Genomic DNA, 17,997 nt, shown 5'->3' with positions numbered 1-17,997 from the left:
CATGCTTAACACTTTTCAAAAAAATATCTAATCTTACATTAGGTTCTACAACATTAAAAGAGTGGTATTTTTCATACAAAGTATTTTTGAAACTTTAAACTTGTGCTACAGTTCCACAATAATCATATTTAATAACAATGTTTATTAAAATAAATAGCTCAAATAAATTCTTATAATAGGCTTTTTACTTCACATGATTTTCAAAAGTGGCTTTCGATTAAGAAATTCGATTTTACAGCTTTATTTACATGCCAAATCTTTCAATTAAGTCTGGTGGAAAAATTACTTTAACAAAACTGAGCATTAAAAATATTTCAATAGCTAACTATAGTAATATCTTTCTATTTTTTATTACTACAATCATTTTGTAAAAAAATACATTAAAAAGATAGTACATATATTTTCAATTATGTAAATACATTCAATTATTGTGAAAAAATAATCTGTAATTCAATAACTTTGTAAAAACATATAATTAACAATTTACCTTTTCAAATCCTTACATTACTTCAGGTACAGACTACCCCATTGTGAATCATAAATGCATAAAAAACTGAAGTGGCTCCTGTCTAACAGTTTATCTTTTATTCTATTATGTATTTTACATCTTTGTTTACATAGTTTCAATACAACATTGTACACTATTATCATATAGATTAAGTTAATTGAATTTTCATAGATAATTTTCTATACCTATCTTATATCAATTCAATTAGCCAAGTTGTTTGTTTACCTTTCTCATAAGAAAAATATTTCCCTCAGACAATTGCCTGCATGCCTGCAAAAATAAGTTAATGCTAGCTGGGAAATGGGTTATATTCCTTTCAATAATTTAATATAAATGTTAATTTTGCAATCGTAGTTTTGTTTGTTTTTGGGTTTTACGTCACATCGTCACAGTATAGGTCATATCGCAATGTTCCAGCTTTACTGGTGGAGGAAGACCTCAGGTGCCCTTCCGTGCATTATTTCAGGCACGAACGGGCACCTGAGTAGAACCACCGACGTTCCGTAAGCTAGCTGGATAGCTTTCTCACATGAAAGAATCCAAAGTCCCTGTCGGGATTCGAACCCACAGCGGTGAGGGGCAAGTGGTTTGAAGTCAACGACCTTAACCACTCGGCCACGGACGCCTAATTGTAGTTAAATTGATAAAAATTTATAAATATTGGTTATAAAAACCAAACGTCCTGATTCACAATGAATTATAATACAATAACATGCATAATGACAGTGTTAAAAAATATCACTTGTATAAACACTCCTAGTTTAAACATATTGTATTGCATGACATACATGTTAAATATTATACAAATGATGGGTATATAACAAAAAGCTTATTGGTTGGGCAACAAGTTCTAGCAACATTAGATTAGGCCCTTCCCAGAAAACACTCTTGTAAATGATGGTACCATAATGTATTTGAGTAACTGCTCAAGCTGTTTGTTACGTCATACAATTGGAGGAAATTACATAGCAGCAATATTCAATTTTACAAATATTTATTAGTTCTTCAACAAGCAAAATACAGTTAATACAGATACTATTCTCATGGTTAAAAATCTAGTTTAAAAACCACTTAGCAATATATAATCAGCAAACTACCTAGCAATGTTGTACTATAATAGTTGGAATACAGATTTGACTGTCACCTGATCTGGATAATTTATTTATTCAAGTGTCTAATATCATTAATCTCAACAATGAAATAAGCAGATTACATAATTAATAACATTATAATACTCATCTGCAAGTCTATTAACTTGTGACTGTGTTGTGTTGCACCCTATAAAAAATCATTTCACCCATATAAAATAAATTCTGTTTACCAAAAAAAAAACCTGGTTTCAATTTATTCAAACAAAAATAAAATAATGAATACTTTATATCTGAATGTATCCACTCAATATTGCTTTACTTCATTACCACATATCTAGAAAATAATATGTAATCAATTTAATAAGAACAATATAATGATTGTAAGCTCTATTTACTTGTTGATGTCAATTAGGTACAGACAAAACAATCAATAATCTAACTGTTCTGAGTTTTATGTTTGTTTAGACTCTTACATTGCCTGTAAACTTTAGAAAATCCTGAAATAATATTACATGTATGGACTGTAACAAGATTTTAGTCATTATCTCAGACAAGGTTGCAGGGACAATTGCCACATGGTTAGGAGTCCAGAATCCCAGACACCCTTCCATCAAATGTCATGACATTAATTACATGCATTTTTTATACTAGGTAGATTTTTAGAGGGGTGGAACAGGTTGGCTTCTTTTTACACCCAATACCCTAAAAAACAAAATGATCCCAGAATATGTTTTGTTAGCATAAATATAATCCACAAATAATCACTTGTCAAACAATTACTGTTTAAAGGGAGGCCACAATAAACAAATATTGACATAATATCTCAGAAGTTACCTCCCTTTAATCAATGTAATATTTCTTCCTGGTATGATAATTATGTGTAAAGAATGGAAAAAAAATCAATATTCTGATGTGATTCATTTACATTCAAGTTCATCATAACTTAGATATGATTCTTGTGAGTGTCACACAACAACACATCTGACTATTTTGAGTGATTGTTTGTATAACAAAAGTCATTCAGTAATTTTCCAAGAACAAGAATAATCTCTACTAGAGTTTTGGTTCTTTGTGACCTTCTGGCTTCAACAAAACCTTCAAAGACATGTGTGAAGTTTTTAAGTCGTATAACATCATTATTTAAAATATTCTTTTACATTTTTCTAACAAGATGGTGAACTTTTATTATATTTTGTATTAGTTGTCAAGAATATATGGTAAAAAGTATAAAGTTTTATTACTTTTGAAATCATGTCAATTACAAATGAATGATGCATTTACATGTAATTCCTAAACAGTGGGGATATTCTGTTGTTTCCAATCATAATTTATGTAACTGTTTTACTTTTAGGCATAGGTTTAATGTGAAAACAGACATTCTTTTGCTGCAAACTGCAACAGGTGCTGGACATATTACTGGAGCTTCATTGAGGAAAAGAATTGGCTAGACAGTCACCCTCCATAAAAATGTTAGCATTACTGGATTTAACAATAAACAAGGGAGCCATTGGCCAAAAGGCATTCATTTGAGAGCAGAATGGAATTGTTGTAAAATGCCACATGAACAAGCTAATGTTAAATGTACAAATCCACCAAACTACATGTATCAAATATTAAAGCTTTGGGCCTCGGGAATTTCTAAGATCTACGAAATGAGCATTTTTTAAACCCTTTTTTGGCCATATGACATACTTTTGGAATAAACCAGAACTTCAGTAGGGGGGCCACTAAGGATCATTCCTGTGAATTTTTGTTGAAATGCAATTTTTGGTTTCAGAGGAAATTTAGTTTACAAAAATTGTTAAAAGCAAATGACCCATTTCAAAGAAAGCAAAACGAACGAAGCGAATCACAAATCTTGCCATAAGCATGTTGAGCTCAAGTTAGGTAAATAATAAGGGTTCCTGATCACTTGAAACAGGAGATCTCAATTAACAGTATTAAAAACTAGTCTGCAAACCCCATGACTGAGTGACCCCCAAAATAATAGGGGTCATCTGCAAATCACAACAAACATGTACACATTATCTTAGGACTTTATATAAAAGTTGTCTTGAGTTATTGGTCAAACAAGCTTTCAGTGGTCAAGGCCTCAGTGACCTTGACTATTTAAAGATCCTGTATGTTTTGTGATTGATATTGTTACTGTGTGTATACCACACTTGCAAAAAATTATTTATGTATATAATTATGCAAAATCAATAAATTACAGGCATTCATTTCTTATTGGAAAATTTAACTTATAATTTATAGAAAATAAATTTCTAATTACCTCCCTTTACTACATGAAATGTTAAATTGGGTAATATCTTTAAAAATAATGCTTATTGGAACTTACAATATTGACAAATCTTAATTTGAGCATCATATTTATGAAATAAAACCATGAACAAATTATGTTACAGGATCTTTACAGGATCATCTACTTGTCATAGCAAACCTCAGCAACAAATGTTAGGACTTTAGGCCAAAGCAATACCTAGTAATTGGTTAGATAAGCTTATAGTGTCCAAGGCCATGTGGGTAATCACAAAAACTCACCATGAGCATGACATACTCAGATGAGCTTAGAATGGAATATGGATGTCAAAATCCATGACATAATTGTGAACTCTTATCTAGTAATTTGTGAGAAGGTCACAGTATTGAGTCTAAGCAATGGTTTCATAGGAAAATATCAATTGAATGTTTTTTTTTAAAACTTCAAACAGTACACAAAGAAAATTACGTCACCAAATCATTATAGAAACCTTATATTCATCATCATCGGCAACTAACAGCAAAATCTAGGATGATGTCATACTTCTTAACTCTATAACAACAACAGATATACATGAATCGGGTATCAATACATCAAATGATCATAATTAGTTTATACAACCATAATCAATGTAAAAATTTGTATAAAATACATGTACTTGGAGATGGTTATATGCATGCAGTATAAACAATTTTATCATCAGCAAATGTACTGCAATAGGACATGCTTTTTAAAAAAATAATATAAGAAAATGAAAAACCTAACATGTACATGTATATGGTCTTTTTTACAGTTTGTTCAGTTACAAATGAATTTCACTATTTCTTTATATAGACATGATATTTGAGTGGAATGTCTTGGGCATATTATGATTTCATATTGAGGTGATGTATGGCCCATGTTGAGGGTTCAAATGTAGACATGGTGATACATTCTAGGTGAAGAAATGGTAAACACTGTGTTGATATCTTTGATGATCCAGTATCAAAAGTCTTCATACAAAACTCTGCAAAACAAGATTTCTAATGAATTTTATGATTTAATAATCTTAAAATCATTAATTCTTTAACCCTTACCACCTTAAATGTATTAATGGAAATGTCGATTTTTAAATATGGATTAAACCATACCTCATTTATATACATGTATGGAAAGATTTTCAAAATATGTACTGCTTGAATAAAGAGCAATGCAAACTATAATCATATATAGTTGGCACAGACTAGTTGACTAGGTAGAACCAGTAACTGTTGCCGAGAGAAGCCTAAGGCTTATATAACTTTTTCTAATTAGCCCTTACATGCAAACAATATTCAGTTGCAACACAGTTAAATTTAAATCAAATTGTATTTCCCCCCCCCCCCCACTGGATTGTATGTCGCATCAACACAGTATAGATCCTATGACAGCTTTCCAGCTTTACTGGTGGAGGAGGACCCTAGGTGTCCTTCAATGCATTATTATAAAAAAAAATCAGGCATAAACAATCACCTGAGTAGAACCACTGCCATTCCATAGGCTTCCTCACATGAAAGTATCCACAGTCCATGTAGGGATTTAAACAAACAGCGGTAAAGAGCAAGTGGTTTGAAATCAATAACCTTTAACCACTCGGTCACAAACACCCCCAATTACTATGTAATCAAGAATGAATTAGAAACAGTAGATACTTACCATCATGACCTATTTTGTTAATATCCAGAGATGACCTTGACCTCATTGTCAGAAGCCATGTTTGTTTCACAGAATGGTTATCACATAGCCTATACACAAACCTCTCTAAACATGTGGTCAAGCTGGGATTAAACTGAAAGTGTAAAATGCTAGTAACTAGAACTGGCATAGTACTGACTGAGATACCTCCTGTATGCTACTTTGTCATTAGTGTTTTGTATTTTATAACCATCTAGTTAGAACATCATGAATGGTGTTGAAGGGAGAGAATGCTGTTAAAGGGAGAGATGTCTTGAACTGACATGAATGGTGTTGAAGTTTGTTAGTTTGTTTGTTTTGGGTTTTACGTCACATCGACACAGTATAGGTCATATCGCGACGTTCCAGCTTTACTGGTGGAGGAAGACCTCAGGTGCCCTTCCGTGCATTATTTCAGGCACGAACGGGCACCTGAGTAGAACCACCGAGGTTCCGTAAGCTAGCTGGATAGCTTCCTCACATGAAAGAATCCAAAGTCCCTGTCTGGATTCGAACCCACAGCGGTGAGGGGCAAGTGGTTTGAAGTCAACGACCTTAACCACTCGGCCACGGACGCCCCGAATGGTGTTGAAGGGGCAGACCTTATTGACTAGTATAAAAGGAACAGATCTTATAGCCTAAATTGAAAAGACTAGTGTAAAGGGACATATCTTATGGACTAACTGGAATAATTTTAAGGGACAGGTCTTATGGACTAATATGCAAGGTTTAAAGTGACAGATATTATGATCTAACATGAAAGCTTTAAAGGGACTTGTCTCATGAACTTACATGCAAGGTGTAAAGGGACATATCTAATAGACTTACAGGTAAGGTTTAAAGGGACAGTTGTTATTGACTAGGATGTAAGGTGTTAAAGGGACATATCTTATGACATAAATGGTGTTGAGGGGACAGTTCTGAACTATCTGATATTTTCTGTCTGGATTTCTTACAATAAAATTTATTATTGTGCTTCTTTAAAAGTTTCTACATAAATATTAAATTAATAGAAACATAAGACTGCCCCACTAGTTCTTTTAACATTTTATAGTCCATCACTTAGAGAATTATTCGAATTATAGTGTTATTTCGTTCTATCATATATTTTACAGAACAACAAAAAGATTTTTTCACTCATGAAAAGCATATTTTAACTCAACAGGCAGTACACTACTAGAAGATTCACAATTATGATAATTAAGATATCAAAAACAATTATTTAAATCTTGAGCTTGTCATGAGATAATCTTTGTAGCAGACATTGCAAATTATTGAAACACATATAGTAAAATACCTGTTGTACAAACACTTCCCCAGTTTTACTGACTTCTTCTTCCAGACATTTCCATTGATCATCTGATAACTGGAGCATGCTCTGTACACTACTTCCTGTTAATGTTACCATAGCAACAGATGTACTGTCATCTACTATTGCACTGCAATAACAACAATATGCATGTAGTTATAATCATACAAAAAGTTAAGCTTTAGTTGGGGGAATCAGGTTTCAACTTTACACCTAAACTGTAAAGGTCATATGGCAATTTTCAGCGAACGAGGGGCGGAAGACATCAACTACCCTTTGGACATAAGCAGGCACCTAAATTCTAAAGCTAGCTGAATAGCTTCCTCACATGAATGAATCAAAAGTACCTGGTGGGATTTTAACCGACAGTGGTGAGAGGCAAGTGGTTTGAAGTCATTAACCTTAACCACTGTACCATAGATGCCACACAAGATTCTAAACATCATTTGCTACAAAAGGCTATTGTTTGATCTTTAACAAACAGATGTTTTACAAGAGGGCCATGATGGCCCTGAAGTCGCTCACCTGTATATAGGCCCCCCGAATCGGGGCCAGTTTAAACCCCAGGGCTTTTATTTGAACAAACTTGGTAGCCACCCATTAGAAGATGTTTCGTGCTAAACATCTAAGGTCTAGCTTGTTGGGTTTTTTAAAAGAAAATTTTTTAAGTTTTTTCTTTACACATATATTTAAAAACAATGACACCCCTGGGGCAGTTCCAGTTTTGACCCAAGGGCTTTTATTTGAACAATCTTTGTAGACACTTACTAGAAGATATTTCATGCTAAATATCTAAACTCTAGCTATTCGGGTTTTTTCGAAGAAGATTTTTAAGTTTTTGCTATACACATATAAAGGAAAATCAATGTCCCCCAGGGCAGGGCCAATTTTGACCCAAGGGCTCTTATTTGAACAAACTTGGTAGACATCCATTAGAACATGTTTCATGCTAAATATCTTAGCTCTAGCTCTTTGGGTTCTTTAAAATAAGATTTTTAAGTTTTTACTATATTCATATAGGGAAAATCAATGACCCCCTGGGGCGGGGCCAATTTTGACCCCAGGGCTTTTATTTGAACAAACTTGGTAGACATCCATTAGAACATGTTTCATGCTAAATATCTTAGCTCTAGCTCTTTGGGTTCTTTAAAAGAAGATTTTTAAGTTTTTACTATATGCATATAGGAAAAATCAATGACCCCCTGGGGCGGGGCCAATTTTGACCCCAGGGCTTTTATTTGAACAAACTGGGTAGACACCCATTAGAAGATGTTTCATGCTAAATATCTTAGCTCTAGCTCTTTGGGTTCTTTAAAAGAAGATTTTTTAAGTTTTTACTATATACATATAGGGAAAAATCAATGACCCCCTGGGGCGGGGCCAATTTTGACCCCAGGGCTTTTATTTGAACAATCTTGGTGGACACTCACTAGAAGATGTTTCATGCCAAATATCTGAGCTCTAGCTCTTTGGGTTATTTAGAAGAAGATATTTAAAGTTTTTTCTTTTGGTTGCCATGGCAACCAGAGTTCTGCATGGAATTAAATTCTTTGAACATTTTCAAAGGTGACCACCAAAGGAACATTCCTGTGAAGTTTGGATGAAATTGGCTTAGTGGTTTATGAGGAGATGTCATTTAAAGTAAAAGTTTACGGACGCCGGCTGGACGCCGGACGAAAAGCGATCACAAAAGCTCACCCTGTCACAAAGTGACAGGTGAGCTAAAAATATTATAGCCACATTTCAGAAATTAAAATCTGAAAACTAAACTCAACACAATTGTGTGGAACTGTACTTGAATAATTATGTCAATTGGAAATATTGTTCCAGCAACCTAATGAATATACAGTTGACTCTCGATAAGTCAAAATCGCTTTACTCAAAATTCCACGTAAGTCGAAGAATTTCTAAAGTCCCGTCAAATTTCCTTCTTTATCTTTGTATTTTAACTCCGCTTAGGTCAAATTTTGACTTACCGAGACTCCTGTTTAGTCGAAAAGAAAATTTGGTCCCGTCAATTAAAGTCCAACATATTTTCATATTAATTAGTCGAAGTTTGAAAACAGCCGACTGATCAAAGGTCGGCGACATCAAGTTGAGATGTTGTCACTCGTGATTCACATGTTTCATAGTAATTTTAATTGCCGGTCATCATGTATTATTAGCACGTCGTGAAAGTGGCTTTAATCGGATTTAGGACTTAATTAGTTTTAACAGTTAGATAAGTAATTCAAGATTTAATTAATTTAATTGTGCCTGCCTGTTTTCAACGTAAATGACATTTGTATAATTAATGTTCCGTCATATTGCATACATTAATATGTACTTCCGGTTCACGATAGTTGCTACTTTTGTTTTAGTCCGATGATCAATTTACATCAAACATTAGATAAATTGTGTTGCATTTATGTCATTGCTACGAATGCTTGTGTTTATATTTCACTATTAATATCCATGTATTAAATTTTGAATAATATATTTTTGTTAATTTATAATTTGTATTTGTAAGTGATTTACAGTCATTTCAACGGTTAAATATTGCAGCATTGCCGCTATCAACAATAACAAACATACTTCTTTGCACATTCAATCAGGTACATGTATATACATGTACGAATGTCAATGTAATGGCGGCAGATCCACGTTACTCGAATTCCGTTTCTCTCGAAGTAAAATGCCCAGTCCCTTGGATTTCGAGTTATCGAGAGTCAACTGTATTATAGAAACTATATATGAACACAAAGAAATTAGTAACAAGGCTTCAAAACTACATTGTATTAAGTAAGGTATACATTTAATAGATGGATACAATCTTTTCTTTATTGTTCTGTTTTTAGCACCGATTTCAAAACTGTTTTTGGTTATATCTTGGCAGCGTTTAGCTTAACTGGCTTTCATGGTTAACCAGTTACTATCTATTTCTCTGCTAGTGACCTACTACTAATCTTAACATGGTTTCTGCATCAGCGGTGATATATAAATAACCATCAGACCCAATGTCCAAGATCAAAGGTCATGAAGAAATTACACCTCATCCAAAGATCAAACCAGCAACCCTTGGATTACTAAATCTGTTGCTCTCTCTATTGTGCTATGAGAGGTAAATATGAGCAGCTAAATATCAAAATGCAATGATAAGAATCTATGTTCCCAATTAAATATACACAAAGATCATTTTTTTGTTTTGTGAAATGGATAAACACCATCAATTGTAGCTCTTTTTGGTCCTTTCATAACATTACTATCAAAACCAGTCCATTTATATATAAATACCTTGCTCTTGCCAGGAATCTGTAAGATTCTCCCCTACTACATGCAGTGTTTGTACATTGTGAGTGAACCACAAGACTACCACATATCTCACATACACACTTTAAAGACACTTTCAGAATCTTCTCAATATCACAGACACACTGGAAAACTTGGCCAGGAGTCGAAGTCGTCCACAAATCAACTAAAGACAGTACTGGAAACTGTTTCTTTGTATCAGTTAGTCCAACATCTAATTCATTTCTAGCTTCAACCCTGAAATATTAGCAAACAGGGTAAAGGAATTCTCCAAAACTATCAGAAAGCCTTAACATTTACATATGTGTTAATGATTTGGGTTATACAGAATTTATTTTAGTTTGATTGTGTAGAAAGCTTTAAGTCTTATAATAGACATGCTCTCGAATCCGTTCCTGGAATCATCCAGTACTGAGCAATGGGTGTAAAGTTTCTTGCTTAAGGGAACAATGGCTCGCCCCTGACAGAGTTTGAACCCGTGCAGACAGAGATCCTTAGATTACTGATCCAACGCAATAACCACTCAGCCATGCCGCCACACAAAATGTTTATTATTTAGTGATTCATATGTCAAGCTGATTTTAGCAATCAAGTTAATTAAAAGTTATTAAAAGCCTGCACATTAACATACATCGCAAACCATAAATACTGCAAATATGTAAAGCTTTTTTTAAGTGTAATAACTAAAACAGCAACAACATTCACATATTTTGTTTTAGTATCAACCTTGGAATTAAATAGAAATAAAGTAAAACTAAAGTTATTCACCTTAAACCTTTTTCAGAGTATTTATTATTTTGTCTATTGAAACCACCTTTGCTATAATCTCATCAGAGTAAGATAGATTGGTTCTCACCTTTCAGACTGTGAAAACAGTATCTGTACACATGACAAGGGAACCAGTCTAGTGTAAATGTTATTTAACTGAGATAACTTCCTCTCCAAACCATAAAATCTGACCATGTTGCCTGGAGTTAAACCCTTCTCACATACAATGTTTCTGTCATTTAAATACACCTGCAATATATTTAAATGACTTGAATGCAAATTTTGTATTCAAAATATAATAAACAGACTAGTCAAATTAGGATATCATTGGCTAGTTTGATAAAGATATACATGTACACTGCAACCACCATTATAAAGCTCATTTTTTTGGTCTAAGACTGCAATATAATGGGGTTCCGATATAACACTAATCGCAACATCACCCAAACAACCACTGATACATATAACATGGCCATAGAACACTTTAATGTCCAGCCTGTGATTGCCTGTGACCATGGTATATTTACAAATAGGTATAAAGGTTTAAGTATTATACAACTATGTACAATTGACTTGAACCATACTATCCATAAGAAAAGAAAATTCATGCAATATTCACTATATACATGTATAATTAGCTTCATTTTTTTAGGAAAATCAACATGTAGATGAAATTGCCATAGGCTCATTTTACATTCGTTTTAAGGAAAAGATCATCCTACTTTAGCAAGAACAGACATTCTATATCTAAATTTCTTTAGTCCTCATTTCATAATGTTACATTTTACTTATGAATTCCTCATGACATCTACCTTTACCCTCCCAAATATCTTAAATGGACTTGTCTATCTCTCAATATGGACAAGACTATTTATCATTTTTAGGGAAAATTTCAGAGTATAGAGTATGTCATGTCGGAATTGGAAACAGTGCAGACCATGATCAGACAGCACAGTCATGCCTGCTGATTTTGGTCTATACTGGTCACATAGGGAGAATCAGTTGTCATCAGCAGGTTAAAGGTTAAGAACTGGAATTTTGAATGATATAATGGAATGTTTCATTTCTGCAAGCTGATCTTTCACTGCACTGGTTGCATGGGTAAAATGAGTTGCTGCTTACAAAGTGATGGTTTAACTCTATATACATAATTGAGCCACGTCATGACAAAACCAACATAATAGGTTTGCGACCAGCATGGATCCAGACCAGCCTGCGCATCTGCGCAGTCTGATCAGGATCCATGCTGTTTGCTTACAAACCCGATTACAAGTAGAGAAACTGATAGCAAACAGCATGGATCCTGATCAGACTGCACGGATGCGCAGGCTGGTCTGGATCCATGCTGGTCGCAAACCCATTATGTTGGTTTTGTCACGACGTGGCTCATATAATCTTACCCAGATATCTTCAGTCCCACTGACATCCTGGACATGTAGTCTTGAATATATATAGCCACTGTCTGAAAAATAATCATTATATCTCTCTTTAATGCTGGTGAATTTACAAACGTTCTCAATCTGAACTATTCTTTTTTAATGCCATGTACATTGCATTTAAAGGTTAAATTTGAGAACATAAATAGCTGTCAAAGCTAAACCAAAGGTTAAGTTAGAATAAAATAGTACATACAGAAAACTTTTCTCTAAAGGTTAACATTGTATTTTCTCTACTGGTCAATTATAGAGCAGGATTACCTTGTTTAAGAGTTCACCTGTAAATCAGTTTTTTTTTAACCTACTATAGACAGGTTTGATGCTAAATACCTTGTCAAGAGGTCATTTATAATACAAATAAAATAAAGTGAAAAAATAAAAATAGAAACAAGAGGGCCATGATGGCCCTGAGGTCGCTCACTTGTATATAGGCCCCCCACACCCCCCCACAACGTTGCAGGGCCAATTTCAACCCAAGGGCTTTTATTTGCACAAACTTGGTAGACACCCATAAGAAGATGTTTCATGCTAAACATCTAAGCTCTAGCTCATTGGGCTTTTTAAAAGAAGATTTTTTTTAAGTTTTTACTATACACATATAGTTAAAAACAATGATACCCCTGGGGCAGGGCCAATTTTGACCCTAGGGCTTTTATTTGAACAAACTTGGTAGACACCTATTAGAACATGTTTGATGCTCAATATCTTAGCCATAGCTCTTTGAGTTTTTTAAAAGAAGATTTTTTAAAGTTTTTATTATATGCATATAGGGAAAATCAATGACCCCCTGGGGCGGGGCCAATTTTGACCCCAGGGCTTTTATTTGAACAAACTTGGTAGAAACTTATTAGAACATGTTTTATGCTAAATATCTTAGCTCTTACTCTTTGGGTTCTTTAAAAGAAGATTTTTTAAGTTTTTACTATATGCATATAGGGAAAATCAATGACCCCCTGGGGCGGGGCCAATTTTGACTCTAGGGCTTTTATTTGAACAAACTTGGTAGACACCTATTAGAACATGTTTGATGCTCAATATCTTAGCCATAGCTCTTTGAGTTCTTTAAAAGAAGATTTTTTAAGTTTTTACTATATGCATATGGGGAAAATCAATGACCCCCCGGGGCGGGGCCAATTTTGACCCCAGGGCTTTTATTTGAACAAACTTGGTAGACACTCACTAGAAGATGTTTCATGCCAAATATCTAGGCTCTAGCTCTTATGGTTTTTTAAAAGGAGATATTTAAAAAAATTTCTTTCGGTTGCCATGGCAACCAGAGTTCTGCATGGAATTAAATTCTTTGAACAATTTTTAAAGGTGACCACCAAAGGAACATTCCTGTGAAGTTTGGATGAAATTGGCTTAGTGGTTTATGAGGAGATGTCATTTAAAGTAAAAGTTTACGGACGGACGACGGCCGGACGACGGCCGGACGCCGGACGAAAAGCGATCACAAAAGCTCACCCTGTCACTTTGTGACAGGTGAGCTAAAAATATGCTTGCTGAAAACAAGCAGTTAATAAATCATTGTACCACATAAATGAAAAAATCTATCACAAGTCAAAGCAAACTTTATCAAAATTGTAATCTTTAGTTAAGGCAATAACATACTTAAAAGTAATAACATACTTAAATCTTTCGACATAGATTTTTGAGCAATTCCTGGTTTAACAAAAGTTCTGCTGATAATCTGACCTTCAAAACTAACAAACTTTTCTGTGAACCTGAAAAAGGAAACCAAAATGCAGAAATATATAAAAGAAAATGTGAATGTTTTGCCAATTTTATAAATATGACTATCAAAAGACATTTTTATCTTTGCAGTATAATTACGTACTAGCAGTGGTAATGTAAGATCTATGTCATCAGTATATTTCTAGGTCAATCGCCTGCACTCCCATACAGACTAACATTGTTCTATACTTTCGGCTGCTAAATTTTATCATTCTCATATTGAAATCCTTTATAGTGACATAATGCCCATGCAACTGTAAATGGTGAGTGTACATAAAATACAAAATAAACATACATTTTGCCACCATTGTCTTCAGTATTATACTCAAAAGTAATCAATCAATTATGTGACCCACAAAAATGTCTTTAAAATTCATTCGTAGTTTAGCAGTTATGCTCACTTGAAAAAAGTTTGCCCAGTCTTTTTTATATTTAAGGCAGTTTCTATATTTTATCCTAATCATTTGTCATTTAAATGTATCAATTGTTGATCAATCACCATTATAATATTTAATCATTTGAAATATTTAGTTCATTCAGTTAACCTTATCTGTGTAAAATTGAGCATAATAATACTTTAACATTCAAAATGAATTCTGTTACATAAATGGTAAGTGTTACTGGAGACACATCAAGGGTACACATCTTTAGTAATTATAAAATGAACATCAATAAACTGTTAGGTAAACCACTTACTCTGGTTTTAGAATATCTTGTAAAGAAACAAGACAGGGTGATGACAATGTGTCAGAATGAGGTGAAATATTCCACTGTCTCCGTATACATACATTCTCATTGACAGTAAGGCATCTTCTTCAATAAAAATAAATATATCTACATGTCACAAGGGGAAGTAACTCAATAGGAGTTAAAATTAAAAGTTTATTGAAAATAACTCAATAATGTCAGTACAAATGAAACAGATTCTACCTATTATTATCAACCAGTACAGAACAAAAACCAGCAGGCACTACAATACCATCTAATGTTGATTTGCACTGTTCACTATCAAGTCAGTAATTATTTTGAAATATTCCCCTAAAAAAATGATAAATGGTTGACCAGTCCATTTAAGATATTTAGCATGGTAAGGGTCAAGTCTATTCTAGGATCCCATGTCAGACTTAAACTTAGATTCATCTCCATTTAGTTTACATACAAACCAGAAATAAAACAATCATTATTAATCATGTTTACCTTGACTTGTTTTTCAGCAACATTTTTTTCAGTTTATCATGTGACAATGAGACAGAAAGAACTGGTTCCCCATATGTAGTCAGAATGTAAATGGTTCCTATATACAACAATGGGTACCATCTAATTGATTTACCTGAGAACTCAAGGATCACCTGAAAAACATGTTTCATAATTAAGTGTTCCAAATGATCTACCGCATTGTCCTTGTTAACAATAGAATATTAAGTTGAACCTATTTAAATACAACTTGGTAGGTTAAATGTAATTCTGCATGTAATACATGTATTTCATATTTACTGTATCTACATCCAATGAGATTGTATATTTGCAACAAAGATCATTAAATTGACAGTTTTCTGTAATATTTAGATACAAATATTAAGATTTAATGGAAGTTAGAATTACAAAACATACATGTACTAAATTCTGACCTTTCAGTTTACCAATATCACAATGTTTCTGAAACTTTAACATGTAACTAAATCATGTCACGTTTTTATTACACTAGACCTGTTATACAGATGAATATTGTGTGTAAGTAACAAATAATTCAGACATGGTATATTTCAATTATTGCAAAACTAAATGCAAATAAACTGATTTATTCACCTTTTCCAGTTCTGGCCTGTTGATGATTGCACAGTCTACATTAAATCTTCTTTGCCCATCTGCACACATTAAACTACCCTTATTCTCCATGTAGATAGTTACATGGCTAGAATTAGAATTATATCTATCATTACAGCTATCACAATGGTTACCATGCAAGTTTCTTCCGATATATTCATGTTCTACCTCCCTGTTGTCTCTTACGTTACCCTTATCAATTCTTGGCATTTTATTTGAAACAGAATCACTTTTGATACCTGAATGATTTCCAACAAGAGCTCTCTTTCTGTTGGATATAGGTTTTACTTTAAATGCTGATTTGCCAAGTTTGAATGGCAAGTTGTTTGTCTTTACAGTCTCACTTCCTGAACTGAGAGGATGATTTTCATCATATTCATTAAGCACATTGATTTCTGAAGTTATACCTCCATTTGAATTACCATCACTTACAGAGGGTTCTAGCTTCTTTCTGTTAAGAATCATAGCGCTTTTATCACAACATTCCACCTTCCTACAGAACACTATACTTCCATCTTTCTTCACGTGTTTATGTAAGATTGATTTTTTGGACTCAGAAGAACTTTCAGATTTTGATGACTCAGTATTTATTTTGACACTTGTGACTCCATCAGTCTGTTCATTTTTACATTTTACATGATCTGAACTCAATGATTCACTTACACAATTAATATCTTGTTCAGAGTGACACACCAGTTTCAGATTAGCATTTTCTTCTCTCATTGCACTTACTTCTTTTACACAATTACTGATTTTCTGTTCACTTTTTGATGTACCTACTTCAGGATTGTTTCCTATATACACAGCATTTTTCATATCTACAACCAAATATTTGTCACAAGCATCTGACCTTGACCTTTCTGTTCTACTTAAAAATTTAAAGTTTTCTCCATTACTGGTTACCATTGTTTCACAAATTATTTGATACATTTTAAGAGCCACTATTTTACCCACACAACATGTATGCACATAGGGACATAAAAATGTGTCACCAATTTCAATATTATTACAATCACATGGTCCTGCACATAAATGAGAACAGGGTTCATTTATTCTATCATGGTAACAACAAGTAACAAAGTCAATACTTCCTGTATCATCATAAAGACCAATCTGTCCAGTACTGTCACTCACATCTATAATACCAACAAGTACCTGAAATAATATATGAAAAAAATGTAGGTTGAAAATAATGATGACAAGAGCCCGGTTTGAGCCGGGTGATGCTCCCTGAATAGGTTTTGGACACAGGAAAGTACACCTCTTGTAGTTTCAGAGTTATGTCCCTGGAAAAAGTTCAAAGTGCAATAATTCCAAAATTAAGCAAGGCAGAGTTACTGTTCTTTGCACTGCACTTCTAATCAATGTGATCTATCAACCTACAAAGTTTCTTGTTGATATCTCTTATGGTTTCCGACTTCAAAAAGTAAAAATAAACAAAGGGCAATAACTCCAGAATTAGGCAAGGCATAGTTATGATTCTTGTGCACTGCACATCTACCCATTGAGATATATCTACCTACAAAGTTTCATGTTCATACCTCTTATAGTTTTACAACTATGTCCTGGACAAGATTTTTCTAAAAGGGGAGATAATTCAAAAATGAGGCTTAACAGAGTTATGGTTCTTTTGCACTGCACTTCTACTCAATGAGATCTATCTACCTACAATGTTTCATCTTGATGTCTCTTATAGTTTAAGAGTTATGTTCCGGACAAATTCGAAGTGTTAAAATTAACAAAGGGCAAAACTCCAAAATTAGGCCAAAAAGAGTTATTGTTCTTATGCACTGCACATCTACCCATTCAGATCTATTTACCTACAAAGTTTCATGTTGATATCTCTTATAGTTTTAGAGTTATGTCCCAGACAAGATTTTTCTATAAGGGGAGATAATTCAAAAACCGGGCAAAATAGAGTTATGGTTCTTTGACACTGCACTCCCCCTCAATGCCCTCTACCACTGTATTAAGTTTAAACAAATTATCTCCAAGGGTTTTCAAGTTATGCTCCGGACAAGACAACGGACAGACAGACAGACGGACGGACGGACAGACGGACAAGGCGCCAACTATATGCTCCCCCG

The 17,997-nt window shown here is 33.7% G+C and overlaps 1 protein-coding gene across 1 annotated transcript; it reads right to left on the bottom strand.

The window, feature by feature from the left end:
* Positions 1–862: 862 nt before the first annotated feature.
* LOC132748897 (CST complex subunit CTC1-like) lies at positions 863–15,999 on the bottom strand. The gene is made up of 10 exons (XM_060738565.1): positions 15,893–15,999; positions 15,284–15,435; positions 14,783–14,899; positions 13,982–14,076; positions 12,317–12,378; positions 11,005–11,165; positions 10,134–10,385; positions 6,849–6,990; positions 5,534–5,666; positions 863–4,865 (listed from the first exon to the last, which is right to left on the bottom strand). Exons 1-10 carry the CDS (start codon positions 15,980–15,982, stop codon positions 4,726–4,728), a joined length of 1,344 nt encoding a protein of 447 aa, XP_060594548.1. The 5' UTR covers positions 15,983–15,999; the 3' UTR covers positions 863–4,725.
* Positions 16,000–17,997: the final 1,998 nt, after the last annotated feature.

Source organism: Ruditapes philippinarum, unplaced genomic scaffold (assembly GCF_026571515.1).
Source record: "Ruditapes philippinarum isolate M1 unplaced genomic scaffold, ASM2657151v2 ctg118_1_1_1_1, whole genome shotgun sequence".
NCBI lineage: Eukaryota > Metazoa > Mollusca > Bivalvia > Venerida > Veneridae > Ruditapes > Ruditapes philippinarum.
This window is presented reverse-complemented; position numbering and strand designations above follow the sequence as displayed.

What these genes read in the sequence shown, in the direction of transcription:
- LOC132748897 (XM_060738565.1), bottom strand. Translation starts at nt 15,982, where the DNA reads ATGGAGAATAAGGGTAGTTTAATGTGTGCAGATGGGCAAAGAAGATTT. An exon ending in CAAGATATTCTAAAACCAGA is followed by an intron (nt 14,077 to 14,782) that starts GTAAGTGGTTTA and finishes TTCCTTTTTCAG; the next exon opens with GTTCACAGAAAAGTTTGTTA. An exon ending in CTGTTTTCACAGTCTGAAAG is followed by an intron (nt 10,386 to 11,004) that starts GTGAGAACCAAT and finishes CTAATATTTCAG; the next exon opens with GGTTGAAGCTAGAAATGAAT.